The 27,553-nt window shown below is 44.8% G+C and overlaps 1 protein-coding gene across 3 annotated transcripts; it reads left to right on the plus strand.

Moving 5' to 3' along the window:
• Nucleotides 1-11,585: 11,585 nt before the first annotated feature.
• Nucleotides 11,586-16,826, plus strand: LOC128325774 (uncharacterized). 3 transcript variants are annotated; one of them, XM_053251537.1, is made up of 3 exons: nucleotides 11,586-12,683; nucleotides 14,714-14,859; nucleotides 15,728-16,826. In XM_053251537.1, exons 1-3 carry the CDS (start codon nucleotides 12,290-12,292, stop codon nucleotides 16,085-16,087), a joined length of 900 nt encoding a protein of 299 aa, XP_053107512.1. In that variant the 5' UTR covers nucleotides 11,586-12,289; the 3' UTR covers nucleotides 16,088-16,826. The 3 variants fall into 3 exon arrangements, with proteins under 3 accessions (XP_053107512.1, XP_053107513.1, XP_053107511.1); XM_053251538.1 differs by having other exon boundaries at nucleotides 14,714-14,841; XM_053251536.1 differs by having other exon boundaries at nucleotides 14,714-16,826.
• Nucleotides 16,827-27,553: the final 10,727 nt, after the last annotated feature.

Genomic DNA, 27,553 nt, shown 5'->3' on the forward strand with positions numbered 1-27,553 from the left:
GCCGGTTACCTTTCTATGCAAGTCCCCCAGTCCTAGAATTTAGCACTCTAATCACTACATAGTTCCACACTGATTCTCAACTATGTGGGTATTAATTGCAGGATAAAAATCTGATTCCAGAGAAAAAACTTCTTACTGTAATGGCTTTAGTTTTGCTTGATAAGCTGCTGGTCTTGTAGTAGCAATCATGCGTTGTCCCGACCCATTTGCAAAGCAAATGCCCTGTTCTGCATTTGGAGCTCTTTATGTAATATATTTCCCTTGGGGCATGACTGAAAGATTCCTGTAAACAGTAGACTTTCTTGGGTGGGGCGGGGGGAGGGAGAAACTTCTGGCTTCCTGAGTGCTGTACGATATGTGGCATTTCCAGGGTTCAGGAGCATTGGTTTCCAGCTGTACTATTTCTAAATGCTAGATTGTAGATTTAAATGATAGCAGAACTAACAGACTATATGGTTTGTGCCTTTTTCTAATCTTACCCTTCACTTTTCCTTGGCATGTTTGTTTTCATTCCTAAATCAAAAATTCTGGGAATTAAAGTTAAAACTTTACCTGTTTTATTTGGTCCATGTTAGATAAAATATCTCTTTTCTGCTAAATGTGCCATTTAAGAGAAGGCCCAGCACTGCATCTGTCCAGTGGCTGTTGCTGGTGCCTACCACATTTTTCTTTTTAGAATGTGAGCCCTTTGGAGACAGCGAATAATCTCTCCACTCTTTATTTTTCTATGTAAACCACTTTGAGAATGTTGATTGAAAAACGGTATATAAATGTCTACTGTTGTTGTAGTAAGTGTGAGTTTGTGGCTTGGTCTTCCATACTCCAAAATATAGCAGATGAAAAAACTAAATTACTTTACTATGCAAGTAAATTTTTTATATCTTAATATTTATGTGCAATTTTTAAAATTTAGGGCCCCTTTATAGCATATGCTACAGGCCCTGCACTAGCTTAATCTGACCCTGGTGATGAAGATGGGTATGATATGCATCAGTATGTTCTCCTTCCTTTTGACATGCTTGCCAGATCATATACTGCTCAAAACCTATGTTTCTGCAGGACTTAAAATACTTGGTGAATACTAGCTTTGCCTTTTCATAAGCATTACCATTTCCACTAGCAGGTAATGTTTAGAAAATATGGTGACTGCCTCCAAAATGTAACAGCATTGCCCGCTTGGTGGTGGGATCATTTTCCTTTATCACAAGAAATAGATGTTCCCGTCTTTCAAGCCAGTGGCCCCCAACCAGGTCCCAATGTAGAGTGGGAGTCATGAACAGCAAATTCAGGAAAAGCGGGAAGCATGTTGATAACAACTAGGGTGACCATATCTGGGTGGCTAATTTGCATATTATGCAAATTATATGGCAACGAATGTGTATTTATTTATTTATTTATTTATTTATTTATTTAACATTTATATACTGCTCTTCCTCCAAGAAGCTCAGAGCGGTACATGCTTATTTTTATCCTCACAACAACCCTGAGTTAGGCTGAGAGAGATATGACTTGCAGAGACACCCAGTGAGTTTTTAGAGATTTCTTTTTAAGCTACTCAATAGTCTCCCAAAGAAATAGGATATAAAGTTGCAAGATAGTGCATATGAGGCTACAGATTTAGTTTGTGGACCAAGCAAGAATCTTAGCCCAGTCTTTGACTTTCTCCTGAGAAGCAACCCAATCTTAGATGTAACGTGCTTACAGAGAAGCTAAATCCACTCTAGTCAGCGCAGCGGAGCTCAGCCCCACTGCTCAGATCTGCAGCTTTCCATACCAAGCTTCCTACATCCTACTACTACTACCAACCGCATCCCCTGACCCGGTCATATGCATAGTGATGAAGCTCTCTCTCCTGAGAAGAAGTGAGTTGCTGAAGGGGGGCGGGGGAAAGGAAAGCAGGCTGAGTCTCTGGAGTCAAATACATTCAAGTAAATGCCACTATATTTCATGGCATTCTCTCCTCCCAGGAAAGTGTGCATTAGCATTGCAAGTTGAAGCCTGATCCTAGGCTCATGGTTTTGGGGCTAAGTCCCATTGAATTTAGTGAGACTTGTTTCCGATAAGGCAACCAGATACCTAATCTCCCGAGCCAGAAACCCACTGAGTGAAATGTGAAAGGAAGAAAAACTGGGAGAGGAGAGTATTCAAGGGGCTGGAGGGGTCCGGGAAAGGCATGATCGCGGATATGAAATACCCAAGTCTTCTCCTCCACCTCCCATCCCCTCCTCCAGCCGCGCCTGCAAACCTTGAGTACTGCAGGCTCCAGAATGTGTGCCCCTATCTTATGGCTCAATTGTCTCCGCTCTTCAAGCAACCACCTGGCTGGCTGCTGCCTGGAGGAAGGAAAAGAGTGGACAATGCTGCAGGCAGCAACTACTACCGGGAAATGAAAGGGCTGGGGCAGGCCCTGCCAGCCCTGCTCCTTCCCCCAGCAGCTCATGAGCAGCCGACACTCAACACACAGAAGCAGCTGCTTAGATGGGAGCTGGCTGCTTTCTCAACTCCCAGCCAGCTGCAGAGGAATCTGGGCAAATCGGGTGGCACATTTTAAATTAGGGTGGAAAATGGGTGGTTTTAGCAGCTGGACGGAGGAGCCAAATTTCGGAGCCTGAAATTCTAGGCCACATGGCAACCCTAATAACAACAAAGGCAGATGCTCATAAAACTGGAAGGGGAAGCAATCACTGTTGGAAAAGTATGCTGTGCCACTGAATAAAAGACACCCTCAAAATGGCTGCCACTCCAGTCCTTCAGAGAAAGTAGATATGATGGCTGCTGCACTTTAAAGCAGGCTACTACAAAAAAACCAACAACGCCCAGAGACGTGTAAACTGCCTAGAGATGTGTTGTATACCGCTCAGAGATGTAAGTTTCGGGCGGTATAAAAATATGTTAAATTAAAAAAATAAAAATAAAATTAAGTGAAAGCTTGTGTTACACTGTCTGTTGTCTCTGTTAAGAGAAATTTAGAATTCCAAGTGAGGGAAAGAGATAAATAGCTAGTTAGAAGAATGGTGTGCCTATGTTTTTGTCCCTTACCTCCCTTTTGTCCTTCCTGTGTCTTGTAGGCCTCTCTTGCTTTCTGTTATTGAGAAGGAAGTTTTGTTTGTTGGTTGATTTGTGGAAGTGTTCTTAGCCAGTGTAAAATCCAGAGGAAATAGTTGTGGCACTCAAGGACAAGGCAGTGGAGTAGAATTAGGAATATTAATGGCTTAATGAAATATGTCTTATTTACAAGGAGGTATGTACAGCAAGAGTTTCAATGCTCTTGCTGCTGGTTGTTTGTTAACCCCACCTCTACTCCAGGACTGGACTAAAAGTAATTAAAGCACCATTCAGAAGCTGGCCTGGATCAAGGAATGGATTAACCAAAAACACCACAAGTCTATAAAGTCAAATCTCTCTCCAAATTGAAAATTACTGGCTCCCTTTTCCTATTGGATGATCATAATGAATGGACATTTTCTCTTCTCACTTTAAGGTGAGCAAAATGAAACATAGATCTGAATTTACATAAGTCGGTCATTTGTTTTACTCAGGGGAACTCTTACATCTGTTGGGACTCACCAAGTAGTTCAATTCTTACCCCTTTTTCATGGAGTGTTTCTTTTCACTGTACCAGAAGAAGCCTCAGATAGTGTTGCCTCTCACATAATAATCAGCCAAAGCATTTTTCCCAGTCAGTAAACAAAATAAGGGGAAGAAAGAAATGTATGTCATGCCTTAACGTATGATGTTGTAGTCTGCCTGGCCAATGCCATAAACCCTAAATAATGAAACTCTGTGTAAGTGTATATTGCTTATTGCAATATTTGTCATCATTTCCAAAGAAATTAATAGCCCATAATTTTTTTTTGTAAATAGAAAGTGCCTGAAGCTGAAGGCAGTAAACAGTATTTTGAAATTCTTTAGTACATTACCCTACCCAAATACTACATTTTGTATGACTGGAAACAAGCTATTGGGTGATGTGTCCCTCTCCTCTGTGCTATTGAAAAGCATTTGGAGACAATTTATTGGACTCTCTTGGTAACCCATACAGGTAATTACAATCATTTTATGGTTATTGATTTCTTTTGCTCTGAATTTAACAAACCTTTATATCTTCATGTTGGTTTTGCCAGCGTTGCAGGGGTTTTTTTTGCAATGAGGTAATATAGTGGGAAGCAAGAACTGTGTGGTCACATTTTACTCCTTAAATTGCCACCAAGTAAAATAATCTAAGGTTATAAATGTATAAATTGAAAATACATTTTGTAGTCTCTCTGTCTAGTTTTCAAAGCCCTTAGTGCTACACATTAAGAAAATATGAAATTATGTCTTAGACCTTTGCACTTAAGGAATATCAAGTGTGTGTTAATTATACATTCTATATAAAAAATCTATTGGATTCAAAATTCCTACCTTATTTCTCTCCTAAGCATTTCTCTATTGCTTTAAACCACATAAGTGAAAATGCTGTTCCCCCGTCTCATCCTGCCCTCTGCCAAGAAATGCTGTTTTGTTCTGAGAATTCAGCTATTTTTGTATATATTTTTTCATTTTTGAAAAAGGTGGTAACTGTATGAGTGATGATTTTTAAAATTGTTTCTACTTTTACATCATGGCTGCCTTTAGACATAAAGGGGAACCTGAGGCAAACTTACCTCAGGTTCAACACCCCTCCCCCCCGGTATGTCCAAATGATAGGAACCACAGTTCCCAGACCCAACTGCAGTTCTGATTTTGCCCTCAAACCTTGGAATGAATCCTCAGTCTGTAGTATGCTACTCACCCAGCTCCACCATCTCATCTGGATTCTGAATTAATAACATACGCCCAATTAAGGAAGCAAGCTCTGCCTCCTATTCTATTGGCTGGCACAGGCTGTCCTTCCAAGGACAGAGGAAACATATGCAGCCAGTCCTGTCGCTCCCAGACCAGTCCCTCTAATTTTTTTCATCAGTGGGTGGAACTAATGAATATTGTTCTGGGTGGCAGTATCAAAGCATGTTATGCATATAGAAGAATGGGCCTTGCTGAAGGAGAACCAGCATGGCTCCTGCAAAGATAAATCTTGCCTCATTAACCTTTTGAAGTTCTTTGAGAGTGTCAACAGGTGTGTGGATAAAGGTGATCCAGTTGACATAGTATACCTGGACATTCAAAATGCCAGCAACAAAGTTCCTCATCAAAGACAACTTAGCAGCCATGGGAAAAGGGGACAGGTTCATGTATGGATTGGTAACTGGTTGAAGGAGAGGAAAAACTATGGGCAGTTCTCTAAATGGAAAAAAGTAAGAAGTGGGATCCCCTGGGGATCAGCACTAGGACCAGTGCTCTTTAATTTGTTCATGATCTAGAAGTTGGGGTAAGCAGCAAGATGGCCAAATTTGCAGATGACACCAAACTATTTAGGGTAGTGAAATCCAAAAGAGACTGCAAGGAACTCCAAAAGCATCTCTCGAAACTGGGGGAATGGGCAACAAGATTGCAAATTTGGTTCAGTGTTAACAAGTGTAAAGTGATGCATATCGGGGCCCACCCACCCACCCACCCCAACTTCACATATACACTGATGGGGTGTGAGCTGTCAGTGACAGACGAGGAGATGGATCTTGGGGTCATGGTGGAAAGCTCTTTGAAAGTGTCAACTCAATATGTGGCAGCTGTGGAAAAGACCAATTCCATGCTTGGAATCATTAGGAAGGGGTTTAAAAATAAAACTGCTTACTCCACATTGGGAGTACCAAGTATAGTTCTGCTCACCATATCTTGAGGACATTGTAGAACTGGAAAAGGTGCAGAAGGGGGCAACCAAGATGATTGGGGGCCAGGAGCACCTTCTTTATGAGGCAAGGTTTTAGTTTAGACAAAAGATGGCTGAGGGGAGACATGATAGAAGTCTATAAAATCATGCATGGTGTGGAGAAATTTGATAGAGAGAACTTTTTCTCCCTCTCTCATAACACTAGAACCAGGGCTTATCCCACCGACAAAAGGAAGTACTTTTTCACACAATGTATAATCAACCTATGAAATTCTCTGCCACAAGATGTGGCATCAGCTAACAGACTGGATGGCTTTGAGAGCGGTTTAGATAAATTCATGGAGGGCAGGTCTATCAATGGCCATTAGTCTGAGGGCTATAGGCCACCTCCAGCTTCAGAGGTAAGATGTCTCTAAATACCAGTGGCAGGGGAGTAATAGTAGGACATGCCCTCATCTCTTGCCTGTGGGCTCCCCAGAGGCATCTGGTGGGCCACTGTGTGAAACAAGATGTTGGACTAGATAGGCCTAGGCCTGATCCTGCAAGGCTGTTCTAAGTTCTTAAGGCAGTGTGCACACATGTGCATTACTATGTGCCACTATAGATACAACACACAAACACACACAAAGACAGACAGACAGACAGACAGACACACACACACACACAAATTAAGTATAATATTTTAAATTGAGTGCTTTTAGTTACAATTTTATACCAATTTACCTGACTGGGAGTAAACCCCATTCAACTTAATGAACTTACTTCAGACTAGCCATGTATAGCACTACACTGAATTAATGAACAGAATTTTATTGATTAGTCAAACAACCACATCAAACCACAGTGGATCTAAAACAAGGTAGAATCAAAGCAGAAATATTTAAACCTAAAAAGGAGCATATATGAAGATCATGGGTCTAAAAATAAGACAATAATAAAACAAGGATATTTAAAACTTGAAAACAATGTATGCAATATGAATCACTGAAATTCAGGAGTCTTGAAGATCAACTAGTCCAACCTGCAGTTTAAGCTGCATGTGAGAGATTAAACATTCTTTTGTTTTGGCACGTGAAGGACATGTAGAAGTAAAACACTATGCTTATGTGCATAGAGCACCCCCCCCCATGCAGTTTTCTGGTGCAGGAGGCCCCCCCCCATACAGTTTTCTTTCTTTTCTTCCGAGGGATACCTTGTGGCAGGGTGCCTCATGGCAGAGGTGGTCCAGGCACCAAAACTACCTAGGTGCGCCACTGTAACAACTTTGCAAGGAAAGACAGAACCCCTCCTCCCCATGCATTAGAGCAGCTGCTTTCCCAGCGAGAGCAAGTTAATGCAAAGGGACTATAATGGCACAATCCCAAACAGCATTTCTCTGCCCTTATTGCGTTAGCGGATTCCCATCCGATGGCCCTTTTCCGAATAATCTGTTCTTTGCTGGGAAGGGTTGATTCTGGTGATCTTCCATCTGGCCGCTGTGACATGTTTGCTCAGTTTTTCACAGATAAAGTTGCTTGCTTTCAGTCAGAGTTGGATTCCAATTGCTCAGTATCTGTTGAGGTAATAGAGGCTGGATCTTGTGATACCTTTGAGCTTGTTGAGGCTGATGATGTGGACAGGATTCTTGCCAATGTGGGCACAGCGACCTCTAGCATAGACCTAATGAGCCAGGTCCCTTCTGGCTCATTAGGGCTGAGAGGGGGAATGTTCTCTCCCGGCTTCGGGAGACAGTTAATTCCTCTCTTTGGGAGGGGTTTGTTCCATCAGCCCTTAAAGAGGTGGTGGTCTACCCTCTTCTAAAGAAGCCTTCTCTCGACCCTGATAATCTGGATAACTATTGTCCAATCTCCAATCTTCCTTTTCTTGGTAAGATTTTGGAGAAGGTGGCTTGTGCTCAGTTAATGAGAGTCCTGGAGGAAACTGATTTTCTGGACCCTTGCCAGTCAGGTGTTAGGCTGCAGCATTGCACTGAAATGGCATTGGTCACCTTGTTGGATGACCTGTATTGTAGCCTTGTTGTGGGAAGCGCATCTCTCCTGATTCTCCTTGATCTCTCAGCGGCCTTTGATACCATCGACTATGCTATGGAACGTTTAAGTGGGCTGGGCCTTGGGGGCACTGTTCTTCAGTGGTTCCAGTCCTATCTCACTGGGCAATTCCAGTCGGTGTTGATTGGGGCTGAGTGTTTTGCACCCTGACCCCTTTCTTGTGGAGTTTCACAAGGCTCAGTCCTTGCTCCCATTCTTTTTAACATCTACAGTACATGAAGCTGCTGGGCCTGGTCATCTGGCAGTTGGGGGTAAGTTTTCATCAATATGCTGATGATACTCAGCTTTATATCTCTACCCTGGCCTAACAGGTGATGCCATCCATGTGCTGGTTCAGTGCCTAGAGGCTGTCAGGACCTGGATGGGCCAAAACAAGCTCAGACTTAAACCCTTCAAGACCGAGTTGCTCTTGTTCAGTTTGCAATTTCGCCAATTGCCATGGTGAGTTTATCTCTTGATGGGGTTGCACCCCCTTGTTCGTTATCTGGGGGTCCTTCTGGACTCGTGGCTCCTGCTTGAATAGCAGGTGGAGGCTGTGGCCAGGGGTGTCTTTGCCCTGCTTCGGCTGGTTCACCAGTTACACCCTTTTCTCGACCGCCAGGCCCTAACGATAGCAACTCATGCCTTTGCTATCTTTTGTTTGGATTACTGTAATGTGCTTTACCTAGGGTTGCCTTTGAAAATGATTTGGAAGCTTCAACTAGTCCAGAATGCAGCAGCCTGCTTCCTTATGGCTGGCCGTAGATTTGATAGTGTCACACCTCTTTTATGGTCATTGCACTGGTTGCCTGTTTGCTTCTGGGTCCAATTCAAAGTGCTGGTTCTCACCTACAAAACCCTTACGGGCTTAGCACCTGTATATCTCTGGGATCACCTCTCTCGGAAATAATAATGTAATAAATGGAAATATAAACCCTGGCAAGTTTGTTCAATGCAACTTGCTTCCATGAAACTGCTGCACCATAATACCTCTAGCTAAAGCATTACTTTAAAAATCACATTGGCTTAAGTCTGGCAGAGGTAGGAGGGGCTTCTGTGTGGTTGAGTGGGGGATAGAATTGCCTTTCCTCCCACTCTGTGTAAAATGTAAATGGACTGGGAATGAGAGGAGCAAACCAGGTGGGGTTAAGGGAGCATCCTTGGCCATAAACTCTGCCTGTGGCAGGACCAGGTAGCACTATTCTGGCAGCTGCACAACAGGTTGCCCCAGAGGGCTCCTGCTTCTCCAAGGCACTCTTGAGTGCAGGGCTGTCAATAGGGGGCTGCACTGTAGGGTCCCTGAGAGTAGCAGCTGCAGAACTTGAAATCTCCTTTGGCAAGGTGGGGATGTGGTAGGCAGGAGGGAGCCCCCCGCCCCTTGGGGCAGCACCAGCCACTGCTAGCTCCCAGCCATTAAGAAGAAGAAAGAGCAATTATTTTTGCTTTGAATTATCTTTATTCAAACCATCCTCCATTTCCAGTTTCACATGGCTCTTTCCCCCTTTCAACTCCCCAAAGGCTGGATCCTAGTAGGGAATACAGTTGCCCTTGGTTTGTACGCAGCCTTCAGTGTCCACAGCCACTGAGCACACTGTGAACCCTAGGAAAAACAATTCTGTTTTGGTGCCCCTTCTCTACTTTGTGAAGCCAGCCACAGCCAGATCTCAGTGGGGATAGAAGCGGAAGCCGCTGCTCTGCCAGATCGTGACCCTGCCTGACCTGATCTGTGCCCGGCCTTCACTCCCCTTCCCCCTCCTTGCACAGGGAGAGGAGGGGCACACCACGGCCGCCACCGCCACCGCTGCTGCCGCCACTGTGCCACCTCTGGGTTGTTTCCTCCTCCTCCCCCCTTCAGCAAAAGTTGGATATTTCAGAGGGTGAGGAGAGAATGGTGGAGCCAGAGCCTGGCAGAGAAGAAGCTAAACTTGCTGAGTACAAGGCTGGCCAATGACAGCATTGGTGGGCATGGCCAGCAGAAGTTAGCCAAGGAGTACTTTAAAAGCTAAGTGGAAGAGAAAGGGGCCGTGATAAGAGACAGAAAAACTGCGTGGGGAGAAAAAAACTGTTGTGTGCCTGCGCACCTTAGAGGGAACACAGTCTCAGACTGAAGATTGTGATCATCTGGGAGCATGAGGGGTGGTTGGAGGTGGAGGCAAACTGTGGGTCCCCTAGACTCACGGTTTGCCTTTCTGTCCAAAGGTGGCCTATGGGTGACTTTCAGACTGGCAGCTCACATAACTACTGTCAGGTGACTTTTGACACTTAAAACAAGTTTTCTGGTGACCAGCTGAGGCAACAAGTATGTAGAAAGACTCAGGGGACATGAATATGCTAGGGAAAATAAGTTTATCACAACCAACTGGTGGATTCCCACCCCCCACGCTTCAAAAAGCAAAATGACATGGTAGTTGCTGACGCTATTTCCATCATCTCATCTGCAGTTTGGGGAAAGCTTTGCATATTAAATTATTTTCTAAAATATAAAAGACAAATGCTGGGGGAAAGGAAGGGTTTTAGATCTGGATGGAGGACAATCACCATATAACATGTTCCTAGAAATCAATTAAGAGGATAGATTGTCCCAAAATAAAGGGGATACCAAGCAATATGATCACTGTTTAGAGAAGTTATGAGTTTCACAGAGAGTTAAGTGACTAACTTGTGTACATAAAACTGCAAAGCAACTGGCTTTGGGTACCTGATATGCTGAGCTGAACATTGACTTTCATTGAACGTTCTGAGCCAGAGGACGTCTCTGGGGAAAGTTGCTTGGTTTGGAATATATCTGATAATTATGAGGTGGACAAATTTGTATACTGAACTAGGTATTTATGAATTTCAGTAACATCACTACATGGGATAGGGCTGTTTCAAGTCTAGTGTACAGGTATCATATTCCACCTCTACTTTCATCATAGATTCAGTATGGTCACAATTTTGACACTATGCAGCACTGAGCAAGTGCCACAGGACCCCAGCCCCATATCTTATTCTACATCTCTGGGGTCCAGCCTAACCAGAAACAGCATGAGTTCAATAAGCACCACAAAACAACAGAAATAACACCCTAAAATTTAATAGAAAGCCAATTTATTTCCACACAGGTGAAATAAAAGTCTTTGTCCATAATATAAAGAATAAAAAGGTTTTTTAAAATTGTGTTTTAACTGTAAATTAGTTTTATGCTGTTTTTATAGTTTTGATTTTAATGGTTAATTGATTTTAATTGTTTTTATTTTGATGTAAACCACCCTGAGCCATTTTTGGAAGGGTGGTATATAAATCGAATGAATGAATGAATGAATGAATGAATGATAAAAAGGGTCCTACTAGATCAGGCCAAAGGTCCAGCTAGTTCAGCATCCTCTTTCCCACTGTGGCCTCTGGAAAGCCCAAAGGCTAGACAGGTAGGCAATGGCCCTCTCCTACTGTTGTTCCCCTGCAACAGCTATTCAGTTTCAGAGGCATACTGCCTCTATACGTGAAGGTAAAATATAGCCAATATGACTAATAATTATTGATTGACTTCTCCATGAATCTGTCAAACTCTAATCCCGCTTGAAAGATATCTAGGATAGTGGCCATCATCATATTCTGTGGTAGTAAATTCTAAAAGTTAATTATGCATAGGGTGAATGCCCCTCCTCTGGCCGGTTGCCTGGGGAGGGCGATTTGTCCCAGCCCCGGCAACAGGCAAGGAAGATGCCTGATTGGTTCTCGGGCCGGAGGGGCGGGGCTTGACGGCTGTTATCGGCGTCTCCCCACCCTTCCTTTTCAGTTCGGCCCGAGTTTTTGACGAGAGAGGAGCTCTGTGCCCGAGCTCCTCTCAGTGGTTTGCTGGAGCCCCGTTCGGCCCTAATAGGCGGTCTGGACTCGGACCGTAGGGGAGTTGGGACCCGGGCGGTTGGGTTGGTGGTCGGCGGCTGCGGCCGCGGTGGCATTTTTCGGCCGATTTGGCCTGTGGGGAGGCTGGGTCGGGGGTTGACGACGGCAGCGGTGGCGGCATTGTGGGTGTTGGGCCGAGTCTGCGGCCACGTGGGGCAGCAGTGGCGATCTAGCCTTCGGTGGGGGGGCGGTCCGGCCGGTATTTGGGCTGATTGGCCTGGAGGGGCCCCCGGGTGGGGGGATTGTTCTAGGCTGCTGGTTGCTTGGGCTGCGAGCCCACTAGGGGGTGCTAGGGACTCCCTGGGAGGCTGTTGCCGGGCTGACAGGCCCGGGTGATTGACAGCTCTTAGGGCTTTTTCCCTCTGTCTCTGTTGGGCCTTCTGGGTGTGGCTGCCTGGGAGGAGTGTGGCCTAGCACTGTGGGGTGTGATCAGTGGGAATGCTGCTTGTTTTGGATTAGTCGATATATCTAATTAAAAATAAATAGATAGATATAAAATAATTAAGTAAATACATAAATATATAAATAAATTTATTAATTTAATTAAAAAAAAAACCCAAACCAGTAGAGACAGAAGGAGTATTGAACAATTTCGTACGTAATAAAATCAAATAAGGGTAGAGTGGTCATGCCTCCCAGGAAGGCAAAAGGGAAAGCCGGGGGGAAGCCGATCAAGCCTCCTAAGCGTCCTGCACCCCAGTCTTCATCATCGGATGAGGATGATGGGGAAATGACCCTCATTAAGGGGATGATACAGCGGCTGGAGGCTTTGGAGCGGGCCAAGGCGCTGCCATCAGATATGGGGGCAGGGCCTTCTGGTAAGGGGGGCAGAACTCGGACGAGGGGGGCCGCAAGGACTCAGTTAATTGATTCTTTATCTGTTAGACTGAAGGCCATGGAGGAGAGGCTAAGCGGCCCGAGTGATGTGCCAGTGGTAGTTTTGGACGAGGCAGCAGTTCCGGGGGCGTTGCAGCAGGAGGAGTCTTCGTCGGCGGTGGAGATGTCAGCTGTTGCTCAGCCGGGTGAGCCTGGATCTGTTGCACCACACAGCGGTACCGGCCAGTAGCCGTGGTTTCCCTGGCCGATGCTAGCCGCTGGGGGTTGGGGCCCTGCCCCCTGGGGGGTCACACATACATACCCAGGTGGGTTGGTGGGTCCTTTGCCAGGGGTGGGGCCGAGTACGCAAGGGGTGGCTGAGCAGGTGTGGCAAGGGGTCGTGCCTGCTTCCAGTGGACCTGGGTTGCCACCCATGCAGGGTGCAGGTTGGTATCCTAGGGGGGTTATGCCTACACCTCAGCATTCTCCGTATGGGGCAGTGGGGTTGCCTTTGGGGGATCACCTTTTACTGGCCACTAAGGAGAAGATTTTGAAAGGGGAATACGTTGACATATTCTCCTTGTTATTTAGGGAACCCGAGGTAAAGCATAAGGAGGGTGAGTCGTGTAAAGACCACGCTGTGACGAAGCGTAAGCCAGTTGAGAAATCCTGGAATAACTGGCTTTCGGGTTTTACGATTTATATGGGGGTGGTCATTCTGGCACAGCCGGCCAGAGCCCTGGCGTTAGTTAAGTAGATGGACATTATCCATCGGGCTGTGTCGGACTTTGCTGGCAATGCTTGGGTCCGATATGATGAGAATTTTAGGATGCGAGCCGCTTTGGATCCATCCCTGCCATGGGATGCGCCTCATTTGGAGCTGTGGGTTCTCATCATGTCGCCGACGCGGCCAGTGGACGGTGAGAGATCGGACAGCGGGCATCTGTTATCCAAGGCAGCAGCACTGTCTTTTCCCGCTGTTGCGGGCCAGCCGTGGGTTCAACCCAGTCGGTTTGCTGGGAGTATAATCGCAGTGGCCGCTGTGGAAGACAGGCCTGTAAGTTTAGACACGTGTGTAGCATCTGTGGTGCCAAGCACCCGAGCTCTTCGTGCCCCAGGGCTCGTGGCTTCGGGGCAGGATCTAAGCCAAGGTTCGATGGGGGCAAGAAGGGGGGCCCTCCCGCACCCCCTTCGGGTAAAGGGGCCCAGCCCAGTTAGACTGGACGTTTTGGAGCAGCTGTTAATAGGCTACCCTAATCGGGAGGCCGCTGCCTTGTTGAGTTCAGGGTTTAAAGAAGGTTTTAGGATTCCGACGTTATCTCATAGGGTGGCCTTTATGGCCGATAACCTTAAATCGGTTAAAGGGATGGAGGTGGTAGTGGCCAGGAAGATAGGTAAGGAGGTGGCTGCCGGGAGGGTGGCTGGGCCTTTTGATCTTCCCCCCTTTGACAATTTGAGGGTTTCCCCGTTGGGAGTTGTCCCAAAGAAGGCTCCAGGCGAGTACCGCCTCATACATCACCTGTCCTTTTTGGGTATCGAGTTGGATACGGTGGTTGGGTGTTCGCGTCTCCCGTTGGAGAAGTTGGCGACGCGGGGTCTTATTGGGGCCATGCAGGTGGCGTGGAAGGTTTCCCTTAAGGAGCTGCAGGTTGTGGTAGGTCATTTGAATTTCGCCTGCAGGGTGGTGGTACCCAGGAGGGCATTTTTGAGGCGCCTTTGCGACCTGATGTCCGGTTTGCGGGCTCCTCACCATAGGGTAAGGCTTACGGAGGGGGTTAAGGCAGACTTGGCAGTATGGGGCACGTTTTTGGAGCAATTTAATGGTGTTTCATTCTGGAGGGCAGAGCAGCTAGTTGAGGCAGAGCTGCAGGTCCATTCGGACGCGGCTGGGGGAGCGGGGTTTGGCGTTTATTTTCGTGGGCGCTGGTGTTATGGGTGTTGGCCGGTTGGTTGGGAGAGGGCCGGTATCACTAGGGACCTTACCTTTTTGGAACTGTTCCCCATTGTGGTGGCAGTGCACCTTTGGGCTGGGGAGTTCTCTAACTCCACAGTTCAGTTTTGGTGCGACAATCAGGCAGTAGTGCAGGTTGTCAATTCACAGACGTCACGGTCCCCTCGGGTCATGGGCTTGGTTAGAGCTTTTGTTTTGCAGTGTTTACGTGCCAACATTTTATTTGTGGCGCGACATGTTCCAGGGCTTCAGAATGACATCGCTGATGCCCTGTCTCGGTTTCAGTTGGACAGGTTTCGGGAACTGGCGCCGGAGGCTATGCGGGACCCGGAGGTCATGCCGGAAGCCCTGTGGAGGCTTGGCACGTAGCTGCGCGGCAGGCCATCGATGCCTCCTTGGCGCCCAGTACCAGGGTTAGTTATCGGGCAAAGGTAGGGGCATTCTCTACGTTTAGGAGACAAGAGGGCCTTGTGGAAGCATGGCCTGTGCCTGTGGAACATGTTATGCAGTTCCTGGTGTCTCTTTTTAGGGCAGGTAAGGCGGTCTCGACCATGGGAGGCTACGTCTCCGCTTTGGCCTTCGAGGCTCAAGTGCAGGGGGTGCAGGACACTACAGGTGATCCTAGGGTTAAACGCATGCTGGAGGGGTGGGCGCGGCAGCAGCCCAGGGGCCCGGATAAAAGGAGGCCACTAACCTTGGACGTGGTGGTTGCACTGATTCGCCATTTACCTGTCTGTTGCTCTTCCCCTTGGGAAGCTACATTAATGAAGGCTGCCTCCTTGGTTTACTTTTTTGGGGCTTTTAGACCCAGTGAAGTTTTGCCATGGGGTAGGCATTCGCCTGTGGGGCGTTGCCTGCAGTTTGGGGATTTGTCGTTTGAGGGTAGGGGAGTCACGTTGCTACTCCGTAGCTCCAAGACTGATCAGGAGGGGAAGGGGCAGGTGATTAGGCTCCATGCTGCCTCGGACCCGGGAATGTGTCCAGTGATGGCCTTACGGCAGTATGTAGCAGGTGGTCCCAAGGCATCTGGGTGTTTATTTGTCCATGAGAGGGGGGATCCTTTAACCCAGTATCAGCTATGGGCTGTTCTGAGGAAGGCTATGGCCTGTGCTGGTGTGTCAGACTTGGGGTTTAGCCTGCACTCCTTTAGAATTGGGGCGGCTACTACAGCCAGTGGCCTGGGTTTGGAGGCGAGGGATGTGCAGAGGATTGGACGGTGGAAGTCTGATGCTTTTTTACGCTATGTGCGCTAAAGCGGCACAGTTGCGGCTGTTTGTTACCTGTTTGTTCTTTTAACAGGTGCTGGCGGGGCAGCGGCTCCGGAGAAGGTGCTCCGGAGAAGGTGCTGGCGGGGCAGCGGCTCCGCTCCACAGGAGAGTACTCCTGTGTGGCCATTCCTTGGTGTTTTGGGCATACAAGAGGGCCAGCGCCTCACGTTTTGGGACCCAACTCGGTCTGGGACAGCAGTCCAGAGTGTCTTGGTTGGGTATGCGGGGGATGCTTTGGGGACAGTTACTCCCAACTCTGTTAGATTATGTTGATAGGTGTTCCTGTCCGGATATTTTGGTCGTGCATTTGGGTGAGAACGACTTGGGCAAGCGATCAGGTCTCTCCATCATTCAACAAGCCTCTTCTGATTTTTGGGTCCTTGCGGGATAGATTTCCAGGGATGAGGATTGTGTGGGTCGAGTGGCTCCAGCGCAGAGTTTGGCGCGGGGTGCACTCTCTAAGGGGGGTTGAACGAGCTCGACGTAAGGCGTCTAAGGCTATTGGCCGGCTTGTTCTTGAGGATGGGGGCTGGGTGTTGGCACAGCCCGGCCTGTCGGCTTCATTGCCACACTTGTTTAGGCCTGACGGGGTCCACCTGTCTGTTCAGGGCTGCGATTTGTACCTATCCAATATTCAGAGGGGGCTTGGGGAAGTTGTTGGGGAGTGGTGGGGCAGGAAGGCCAAGCTAGGCTGACCTCGCTGTGTGGCAGGGACAGTGCAGGTTTTGGTGGGAAATAGTTGGGTTTAACTTCGGTGAGCACCCTTGGGACGAGTTAATTGGTGATTGGTCAGTCGCTCCCATGTGGCTTGTGCGGCCCAGGGAGGACAACTTGCCATGAACCGGCTTCAGGACTTTGCAGATCCTTGGGCTGCGCGGTCCGGGGTGTGCAAAGCCTAGAAGGTTCCAGACCCTCGATTGGGGGTTGGTTGAAAGGAGACGGATCAGGACAGTGCCTGATGCTCTCCTGAGCCAGGGTGTGTCGCCCAAGCATGGTCAGGGGTGGACTCGGGGTCCAAACCTGGCCAATGCTAGGCCCCGCACTGTCTGGGTGGTTGAACATCACTGTCAAGTTCGCTTGCTCACAGTTGATTCTTGTAATAAAGTTATGACCAATTCACCCAACAAATTGTGTCGGTGTTGTCTTTGCCTGGGGTCTGGGGACAAAAAGTACTTCCTTTCATCCTGACAATCAGTTTCTTTGGATGACTTCGCTTCTAGTATTATGGGGGGGACGACCTCTTTCTCTCTACTTTCTGTGCTCCATGCATAATTTTAGAATGCCACAAATTTTAGAAGTCACAAATGTGTTAGACTTGCCTCATAGAGAAGGTGCTTCATGCCCCTGATTATTTTGGTTGCCCTTTTCTGCAGAGGTGCAGGTTCCGCCCCAAGTGTATTTTCTCTTCTCCCCGCCCCATTAAGTGAGGAGTTGCTCCTCAGGCTTTCCTTGTGTTTGCACCCCTGCTTTAATGTACCCTTCCTTGCCTTACAATATACTTGAATTGTGGTGATCAGAACTGTACACAATATTCCAAGTGTGACCACACCATAGATTTGTATAAAGTTGTTACAGTAGAGTCAGTTTTTAAAAATTCCTTTTCCAATTATTTCTTATATGCAGTTTGCTTTTCCCCCACAGCTGCCACACACAGGCTCAATGTTTTCACAGAGCCATCTACCATGATTCCAAGATCGTATTACACCCATTTAAAAAGAACTATATTGGCTGCCCCTGGTGGCGCAGTGGTAAAACTGCCGCCCTGTAACCAGAAGGTTGCAAGTTCGATCCTGACCAGGGGCTCAAGGTTGACTCAGCCTTCCAGCCTTCCGAGGTCGGTAAAATGAGTACCCAGAATGTTGGGGGCAATATGCTAAAATCATTGTAAACCGCTTAGAGAGCTCTGGCTATAAAGCGGTATATAAATGTAAGTGCTATTGCTATTGCTATTGCTATTGCCAATAAGTTTCTTGGCAAAATACAAAGTGCTGGTTATTACTTATAAAGCCTTGAATGATTGGGTCCAAGGTATTTAAGAGAATGCCTTCTTCATGAATCTGACTGACTATTGAGATAATATGAAGAGGTCTAGTTGCAGTTGCCACTAGCTTGGTTGGTGGCAACTCAAAAGCGAGCCTTTTCTAGGGTTGCCCAAGAACTTTGGAACACGCTTCCAAATGAAATTAGAGCCTCCCTTTTCTGAATGTTTTTAAGAAGGGCCTGCAGACATACCTGTTTAATCAGGCTTTTAGTTTATAGTTTGAAAGTTTAAAGTTTTAGAGTTTTTATCTGCATTTTATACCATCTTAATTGTGTTGTTTTAATAGATTTTTTTTTAAGATTGTGAACCGCACTGGGACTTGCATTTGGGGCAGTATACAAATGTGTTTTAAAAAATTAATTAATAATTAATTAAATTTATCTTTGGTTAGTCTCTGTCATTCAAATATCATCAGTTTATAAGATGAATTAGGATTTTTTAAAAAACTTATATTGGATCACCTATGCCATTCTGTTGCACATTCACCTAATTTGGAGAGATCCATTTGGACTTCTTCAGTATCCTTTTCATGTACAAATTATTCTATTTCAGTGTATTAAAAGAAGTGTCCAAAAGAGGAACACTTGTAGACATCCACAAGAACAAAAATCTGTTGATAACTGTCCAGAGAAAAGTGAACTCTATAAGGTCAAGGGAGTTGAAGTCTAAATTAATAGCTGAGCAATCAAAACATAAGTCGCTTCGTTTCAGATGTCATGTCCTAGTCTGTAGTGACCAGCCTCCCCTCCCCCTAAAGAGTTAATTGGAAGTAAACCCTGTCTTGACTGACAGGCTGATGAACTCCAGGGCTCAGCCAATCAGCATGCCCGGTGGGTGGGACCTAGAGAGCTGTTGGGAGGAAGGAGGAAGTTTCTTTCTTAGAAAACAAGTTAGGCTGGTGGTGTTCAGAGGAGGACATGTGGCCATGGAGGCCGGCTGCAGGAGAATGACTCTGCAGATTCTTGAAAGACAAGAGGGCAGGAAGCTTGAATTCTCATCTGGAGTTCAAGTAAAGGAAGCCTGGGCTTTGGTTTCGGGAAGATTAATTTAGGGAAAGGTTTGTTTAATCAGACCTTGTGTTAGAAACTTATATTTCTTTGTTGTGCATGCATTTGCATATTCCAGATATTGTTTTATTATAGTTTACCTGCAATGGAATTGAAATAAGAAACACTAGCCTATGCCCATCCTATCCAGGGCATTGCAAAATAATCTATAGACATGTAAGCATGCCTAAGACAACCTATTTTTTGTAATCTGCTACATATTCTTCGCTGTATCTAAGAAAGCTAGAAAGCCTCAGACAAAAGCAGTCTGCAGTAATTGAATACAACTGTTTTTTAAGTTCTTTATTTTTACAAGCCTCTCTGAGTTGGTTTTTAATTCAGGAAAAGCGGGGGCCCAAAGGGGGATTTCTCTGGTGCAAACACATCATTAGATGTTCAGCAGCTATCATTTTTCTCATCTCGTGTAAGTTTACATGTGGAAGGTTTTTTTTTGTGATTGCCCAGTTCCCAGTTCTGGAGGGACCTTGGATTACAACACCCAATCCACGGGTCCGGTTCTCTGCATGTTTTAGGGTGCTTGGAGGCAGCATCTGGTCTATGACTGTAATAAAGATTGGACTGGAGGTAGCATTTTTATCCTAATGATAATTACAAAATAGTTTTAGGAGAAGCCTAGCCAGGCAGCCCAGCAAGGATGATTCAGCATTTTCTTTCCTTCACATGAACTTGCTCTGAGACAAAGCCTTTAATCCGCGACATAGTCAAACATAAACAGCTATTTGGGAGTGGATAATTAGTTAAAGAGGTATCCCTTGATATTACTAACTTATTATTTGAGAATTCTAAATACAAGTGTGGGGGTCAGTTTGCTGTTAACAATCTTACACTACCACAGAGAATGGTCATAATAACATAAGAACAGCCCTGCTGGATCAGGCAAAAGGCCCATCTAGTCCAGAATCCTGTTTCACACAGTGGACCACCAGATGCCTTTGTGGAGCCCACTGGCAAGAGGTATGTGCATGCCCTCTCTCCTGCTGTTGCCCCCCTGCAACTAGTATTGAGAGGCATTGTGCCTCTGAGGCTGGAGGTGGCTCATAGCCACCACAGCCATTGATAGTACCTGCAGCCATTAGTACCTGTAGCCATTGTCTGCCATGAATTTGTCTAAGCCCCTTTTAAAGCCATCCAAGCTGGTGGCCTTCACCACATCCCATGGCAAAGAATTCCATAGATTAATTATGCACTGTGTGAAAAAGTACTTCCTCTTGTCAGTCCTAAATTTCCTCCAGTTTCATGGGGTGTCCCCTGGTTCTAGGGTTGTGAGAGAGGGAGAAAAATTTCTCTCTGTCCACCCTCTCCACTCTCTGCATAATTTTATACACATTGATCATGACTCCCCTTAGTCACCTCTTTTCCAAGGTAAACAGCCCCAGATGCTGTAGCCTAGTCTCATAAGGAAGGTGCTCCAGGCCCCTGTTCATTTTGGTTGCCCTCTTCTGCACCTTTTCGAATTCTACAATATTCTTCTTAAGATACGGTGACCAAAGCTGTACACAGTACTCAGATTTGGCCACACCATAGATTTGTATACAGGCATTATGATATCAGCATTTTTATTTTAAATCCCCTATGATTAAATGATTCCTAGCATGGAATTAACCTTTTTCACAGCTGCCTTGCACTGAGTCAACACTTCCAATGAGCTGTCCACCATGACACCAAGATCTCTCTGCTTTTGTCATCGGCAGCTCAGATCTCAGCAGTGTATATGTGAAGTTGGGGTGTGTGGTTTTTTACCTCAATGTGCCTTTATCTTTATCCACATGCCTGTTGACGTTCTCAAAGAACTCCTAAAGGTTCTTTCCCTTGCAGAGGCAAGACTTTCCCTTGCAGAAGCCATACTGATTCTCCTTCAGCAAGGCCTTTTCTTCTATATGTTTGATAATTTTGTCCTTAATAGCAATAGCAATAGCACTTAACATTTATATACTGCTCTATAGCCGGAGCTCTCTAAGCGGTTTACAATGATTTTAGCATATTGCCCCCAACATTCTGGGTACTCATTTTACCGACCTCGGAAGGCTGGAAGGCTGAGTCAACCTTGAGCCCCTGGTCAGGATCGAACTTGCAACCTTCTGGTTACAGGGTGGCAGTTTTTTTACCACTGCGCCACCAGTCCTCTGTTATAGAGCCTGATTGTAGGGACAAGTTACATATTTTTGCTAGGAGAGCGGCAATTTCACATTTGAGTTCCTTCAGAACTCTTGGGTGGATGCCATCTGGCCCTGGAAATTTGTTAATTTTTAGTTTTTCATGACAGTTAAGAACATTTTCCCTTGTCACCTCAAATTAGCTCATTTCTTCAGCTGCTAAACCTGAAAAGCTTAATTCTGGAGAAGGTATATGTCCAGTCTCCTCCGCTGTGAAGACAGATGCAAATAACTCATTCAGCTCCTCTGCATGAGTTCTCTGCAAAGAACTCATTCAGCTCCTTAATAATCCCTTTCACACCCTCATCATATAAGGGTCCAATCGCCTCCCTGGCAGGTTTTCTACTTCTGATATATTTAAAGAAGTATTTGTTATTCCCCTTGACACTTCTAGCTATATACTCCTCAAACTCTCTCTTTGCATCCCTTATTGTCTCCTTGCATTTCTTTTGCCAGAGTTTATGTTCCTTCCTGTTTTCTTCATTTTGGCAGGACTTCCATTTTCTGAAGGAAGTCTTCTTCTTCCCTTTTATAGCTCCCCTGACTCTACTTGTTAGCTACACTGGTGTCCTCCTGAACTTGCTGGTACCTTTCCTCGTTCTTAGTATACATTCCAACAGTGCTTCTAAGATCAGGGTTTTAAATAAGTCCCATGCTTTCTGGAGTAATTTGACCCTCCTGACTTTCCCTTTCAACTTTCTTCTTGCCAGTCCCCTCATTTTTGAGAAGTTTCCTCTTCTGAAGTCCAATGCATCTGTGTTGGACTTCCTTGCCAATTCTCCACTTGCATATATGCTGAATTGGATCACACTATGGTCACTGCTACCCAATGGTCTGCAACTCTGACATCTCGCACCAGGTCCTGGGCACCACTCAGGATTAAATACAAGGTCGCCATCTCTCTGGTTGGTTCCATGACTAACTCTTCTAAGGCACAGTCATTTAGCATGTCTAGAAATTTGGCCTCTCTGTTAGCTGAATGTGAATTTACCCAGTTTATGTGTGGGTAGTTGAAGTCACCCATTAGTACTGCCCTGTCTCTCTCTGATGCCTTTTTTACTTGTTTCTCCATCTCCAGGTCACTCGCAGTAGTCTGATCTGGAGGGCAATAGCACATCCCTAGTAACACATTTCCTTTCAGACCTTGTAATGTTACCCATAATTATGTCCTGCTGCATAAAGATATAAACCCTTTTCAGACATTTAAAAAAAACAAAAAACTGTACTCACATACAGTGTTCCAAGAGCGCACTCAGAAACCTTGCCGTGGGACTGGTGTGCTGAAAAAGCCTCAACCCACCCCTGCTGATCATGCTTTGTCTGAAAAGGCAAATGATGTAAGCATATGTAGATTGTTTCCATGATAAGAAGGGCTGACTACTGCAATATGAAATATATAACATAGCTTTCAAAGGCCAGAGTGTGATGTACATTCTAACAGGGCTGGACAGTTATATAAGTAATTTAACTATTCAAGGAGAAGGAACACTGGGCAACATCCAAACTAAGTTAGTCATGATTAATTTCATTGACATCAATGAAACAATTTAGTTATGATGAACTTAAATCTTGTTAATTCCAGTGGGGCCTTGTCATAACTTACTTAGTTTGGATGTTTCCCCCTTTGGACAAAGACTGTAGAAATAAAGAGAAAGTATGGAGGAGAGGAGAGGAGAAGAGAGAGAAAAGAAGAGAAAAGCTTTCATATGATGTGATGGAAAGTGTAGAAGAAGGAGAAAATGACAGAGGACCATATATGCTTAGGCTGGAATTTCACCGAGCATTAGAAAAATGGGAAATAAATAAATCAGATGTAATAGATAATAGATAACCTTCTAGCTCAGCAACTGAAACAAGAGAACTAAAAAACACATCTGTTTAAGCTAATCCAAAAATGCTTAAGAATGACAATATACCACTTGATTTTATGCAATATAATAGTACTTATTCCCTTGAAAGCAATTACAGAGTCAAACATCATAGAATCATTAACTTATTAAGTCATGCTTCAAATTCACTAACAAAAGATAATTCAAAGGAGGACTGGAAAAACTAAAGTTAAATAAAAAATTGTGAGAATCTTATTTTTAATAACTTGTTTTTGAGAAATAAAGAGAAACATGGGAAGCCATCTTTCTAATTCGAATTTTGATAGAGAGGGAACTAAATATTAGGAAATAATCTTATATAGTGCGGTCATTCTCATGAACATCAGTTTCAAGGTAGAAGGCAGCAAAATCAGCTGTTCAGGCTTGTGTGGAGCCACGGGAATCCCACCAACTCAGCCTTCCCAAATCTCCATAACCCAGATCCTCTACCCTGCTCTAAACTGAGGTAGGAGGACAGTGGAGCCCTCTTACCTTGATCCTTTGGATCAAAATCTGGATGCATTTTAAGTTGTTCCCAGGAACCAGTGACCATTAAAACAACAGTGTGTTGCAGGTACAGGGACTTCCATCTGAATATGCCACCCTGAAAAGCATATTTTATGTGCATTTCCCTGCATGCCTTCAATAGATTTCTTGCCCCTTCTCAGCCAATCAGAAAACAGTTAATGATGTAATGAGGGTTCCCAGTGTACTGGTGTTGCAATGCATTATGGGACACATTTTTCAATCTGCAGTGGACTCAGCTCCCTATTTATGCAATGGAGATGCAGATGCCTGAATTGTCTGGGTGAAGGGTTTGCAGAGCCAAACAGAGGTTCTGCTTGTCTGTCTGCAGCAAGAAAGGAGATCTTCCCTCCCGCAAAGCAACCCTATGTGGTTGTATGAATAGGCTTAATACATTTTGTGTTTTGATGTTTAACAAAACACACATAGACACATACGCCATGGTATTCACAAAATGTTTCACTATCAAGGATAACAAAAATAGGTAGAATCGATTTAGAATCAATACAAAATATAAATTCACACAATCATAAAAAATGAACAAGTGAGGCTCTTCATAGAAGCGTGCAAAACGAGTCCGGTGGCTCCACTGCGGCAATCCCACCTAAATAGCCACCATGCTTCCAGCTGTGGCTGGCACACTTGGGGAGGAGGGGAGCCCCCAGTAATGCACTGCACACTCGCACAGTGCATTATTGGGGCTCCAGGGGCACCACACGGCAGCGCTTCCCTGAGCCCAACCCCTGGATTGGCCGAGCGAGGTGTGGGCAACCTGCAGGAGAGCTGCTGCTCATCTGGGAAGATGATCCTCCCACTCAGGGAACCGCTTCTGACCGTCTGTGGGGAAGGTAAGTAAAACCTTCCCTTCCTGACAGATTGCCTGCTAGCTCTTCACACAAATCATGAGAAGAGCTTCATTGTGTCACATCTTAGGAAGAACATGTATTCTTATGCCAAAATACAATAAATGATGGCCTATTTACTCTTATATAGTATTCAAAATATAAGATGTATAATAATTATTTTAGTTTCACCTAATCTTATGAGTCATCCATGCCAGGAATTTGTGAACAAATCATTTCTCCTTTTCATTCCTTGCATATTCTTTTTAGCAAATGTACAAACGCATATGATCCTAAAATGCAGAGTCCAAGAAATATGTCTCAGAAAGTACTGGCATCCGTGCATCCTTTGTGGTCAGTAGGTCTCTAAATCTGGGCAGTTTATGTACAGAGTATTGTGGATTTGGGGAAGGAACAAACTGGAAGATTTGTTTTTGTTCCATGGAAAGAGTTCACATAAGTTCAAAGAAGATAGTTTGGAGTGACCACTAATACATATGAAGAAGAGCCATTTCCTTCCCAAAAGCAATCTCACAAATCCTAATCTTTACAAAAACCTTGTATAGTAGTCAAGCTAAATTAACTCCTTAACACATATTCCCATTCTATAAATCAAGCATTTTCTTTGGTTCAGGTCTGCAAACCTCTGCCAAAATTAAGAAGAAAAAATGAGGCATCAAATATTTCTTCTTTCCCAGAGTTTTCCAAACGTGTACTGCGCTTGGCTGTGTGTGGAATATTCTCAAGATGCCTGTTTAAGCTCTTCTCTCTACAGGTCTTTTAAATTGGCCTTCTCGGGTCATATAAAAATACATCCCAAATTGTTCTTCATGCTAGTAGGCACATAGATTCTTCTGGGGTCATAAATTTCCAGATTCAAGATTTAAACTCAAACCATAGCTCACGAACAAGTGATATATTCAGTTCTTACAAAAAGAAATTGAAGTACTCCCACAGGTAAAAGCAGTCGGGGGAAAGGTTAAGTTAGATGGGACCAAGATACTAGGGGAGGGGGTTCACCTTTCTCCTCTGCTAGTTTCCCAATCTAAATTTTGCAACTGTGGTAGGGGGCATTTTGCTGCCCTGCTGACACCTGAGTAATCTTCCACCAAAGTTGGAAGGCCTCACTCAACTCCAGACCTCACCATCCCTACACATAGGAATTAGTAGCAGACCTAGAAATTGTGATGTCACAGGTCTCCTATTTAACCAATTCACTTATTTACATCTCTAGTCCACTTAAGTTAAAGCTCTGGAGTGGACAGCAACCATTACCTTGCTAACTGGACAAAGAACTACCTTTTAAAAGCTGTAACTCTTTTATATTTAGCAGGGGAGCGGGGGTAGCACCTACTTCTATCAGACCTGGCATAGCATCTCTCTTGTGTTCCTTTTCATTTTGGGAGCTTTTTTGGAGATAAAGATCCACTTTGATAACTTTTTTGTTGAAGCATATACAATTATGATTGATAATGATAATGATTTTTTTAAAAAAATAAAAAATAAAAATAAAAAATATGGAAAAGTAAAATCAATTAGACTTTTATTCTACAAGGTAATGACAGAAAAGAATAAAATTCCAGCAGCCAACAAACAACGAAGCTTAAATATACAATGCTGTACTTAAATACCAATCAAGAACACCAAATTATGTTGTTATTTTCCTTACTGTTAAAACACACATGGACACTTTATACATCACACTCACATCTTGGCCTGACAGCCACAAACAGCCTCTGCTTCTGACATAAATGTACGTGTTCCAAAAAGATAAAAATTAACTTTAATGGCACTAAATAAGGGGCATTTTATAATGCTTTAAATCCTCAAGATATTGCAGGCATTTTGCAACACAGACCTGTTGCTCACTGAGCATCTTGTTAGACCATCCTTTTTAGCAGCTGAGGGCAAAAGTGAATGCATGTCTTTGCACAAGAAGCATCAAGTTATCCAGATATTCAGACTTCTTATGATCCCTTTTAAAACAGGGGACTATTATCCTCAAATACCTTAGGATTAAAGTAGCTGTGCAGTTATTTCTGTGTTAGCAAAAGGTGTGCTTAAATGCAGAAATGGCTCATATTGACTAAAAGCAGCCATAAGGGTAGGAGTTGATTGGTAGTGCAATGTGTTGTGGGTTGAGAAAGGTCAACTCTTCCCCATTATGCCATTTCCCCACCTCACACAAATGGAAGCATATAGCAGCTTAAGGAGAGCAGTTTTCAGTGTAAAAAGGCCTCCCCGCTTACATACTGCAGTCCAGATCAGAATCTGTCTGCATGGCTTTTAGTGGAATAGAGAAACTTCTGCTCCCATAATGCACTGCATGAGTACGTGGTGCATTATGGGGATGCCCCCTTCCCAGAGCTGACCAGGAGCCCCGTAGTTGGCCCCATAGTTGGCAAGCAGCCAGGTCTGGCAGATGATCAAAGAAATGGGGCTAGGAGAGTGCTCGCTCTCTTAACCTTGTTTGGGAGGGTGGCTCCATAGGTGGGTTTGCTGCCTATGAAGGAGTTCCTTCTCAGAACTTGCACATGGTGCCACCTCTCTCACTGCCTTGTATTTAAGAAGATAATTACACATCACCAAAGTTTGTGTTCTACACCGAGGATGTACAAACTTTGGCAGTATCTCTAGAGTGTATGTGTTCCTGAATGATCCTCACATTTTAGACTGTAACAATTTCATATAGGAAAGCCCTGATAGCAGAAAACCTTTTGTCAGGTGCACTGGCTCAGAAATGGATTTCTCTAGGACTGCCTCCTGGATTCTGGACTAAACAAAGAACCATTTTTAAAGCATCCCACATTTAAGTCCTACAAATATCCATTGCAGCACAGATCAAGCACAATTGCTAGAAACAGAGGCTATCACACCATTATTGGGGTTAGTCTCTCACTCCTCTTAAAGCCATATTTTCAAATATGGCAAAATGCCCAGGGATAGTCAGACCTGTTCTTTCTTATTAGCAATGCATGGAGGAATTTTCTTCATAGCACATAGATTTTCCAGAACCAAAGATCAGATAAAGATCAGCCCTTTAGTAAAACTAAGCTTCCATCAGAGATATCTGTATCAATTCCTTCAAATAAAGGGGTGGAGAGGGAGTTGTATTCATGCTACATCACTGATCTGCAGGATTCAACATCTGAGCCTTGTTATGAATTTTAATGGAATGTCTTCTTCGGGTTTGAAGATAATCTTCTCAGTGAAAAATGGCATCCTGTACAGAGGGCAGACGTGTTGTCAGTGTTTCATCTGTCTTTGCCTTCTTGTATGGTTTGCTAAACTATCTTTTTCTTTCTAACCGAAGCCAATAGAATAAGTTACAAAAAGTGTGTGAATTACATAATTTTAGACT

The sequence above is a fragment of the Hemicordylus capensis genome, chromosome 5 (assembly GCF_027244095.1).
Source record: "Hemicordylus capensis ecotype Gifberg chromosome 5, rHemCap1.1.pri, whole genome shotgun sequence".
NCBI classification, from domain to species: domain Eukaryota; kingdom Metazoa; phylum Chordata; class Lepidosauria; order Squamata; family Cordylidae; genus Hemicordylus; species Hemicordylus capensis.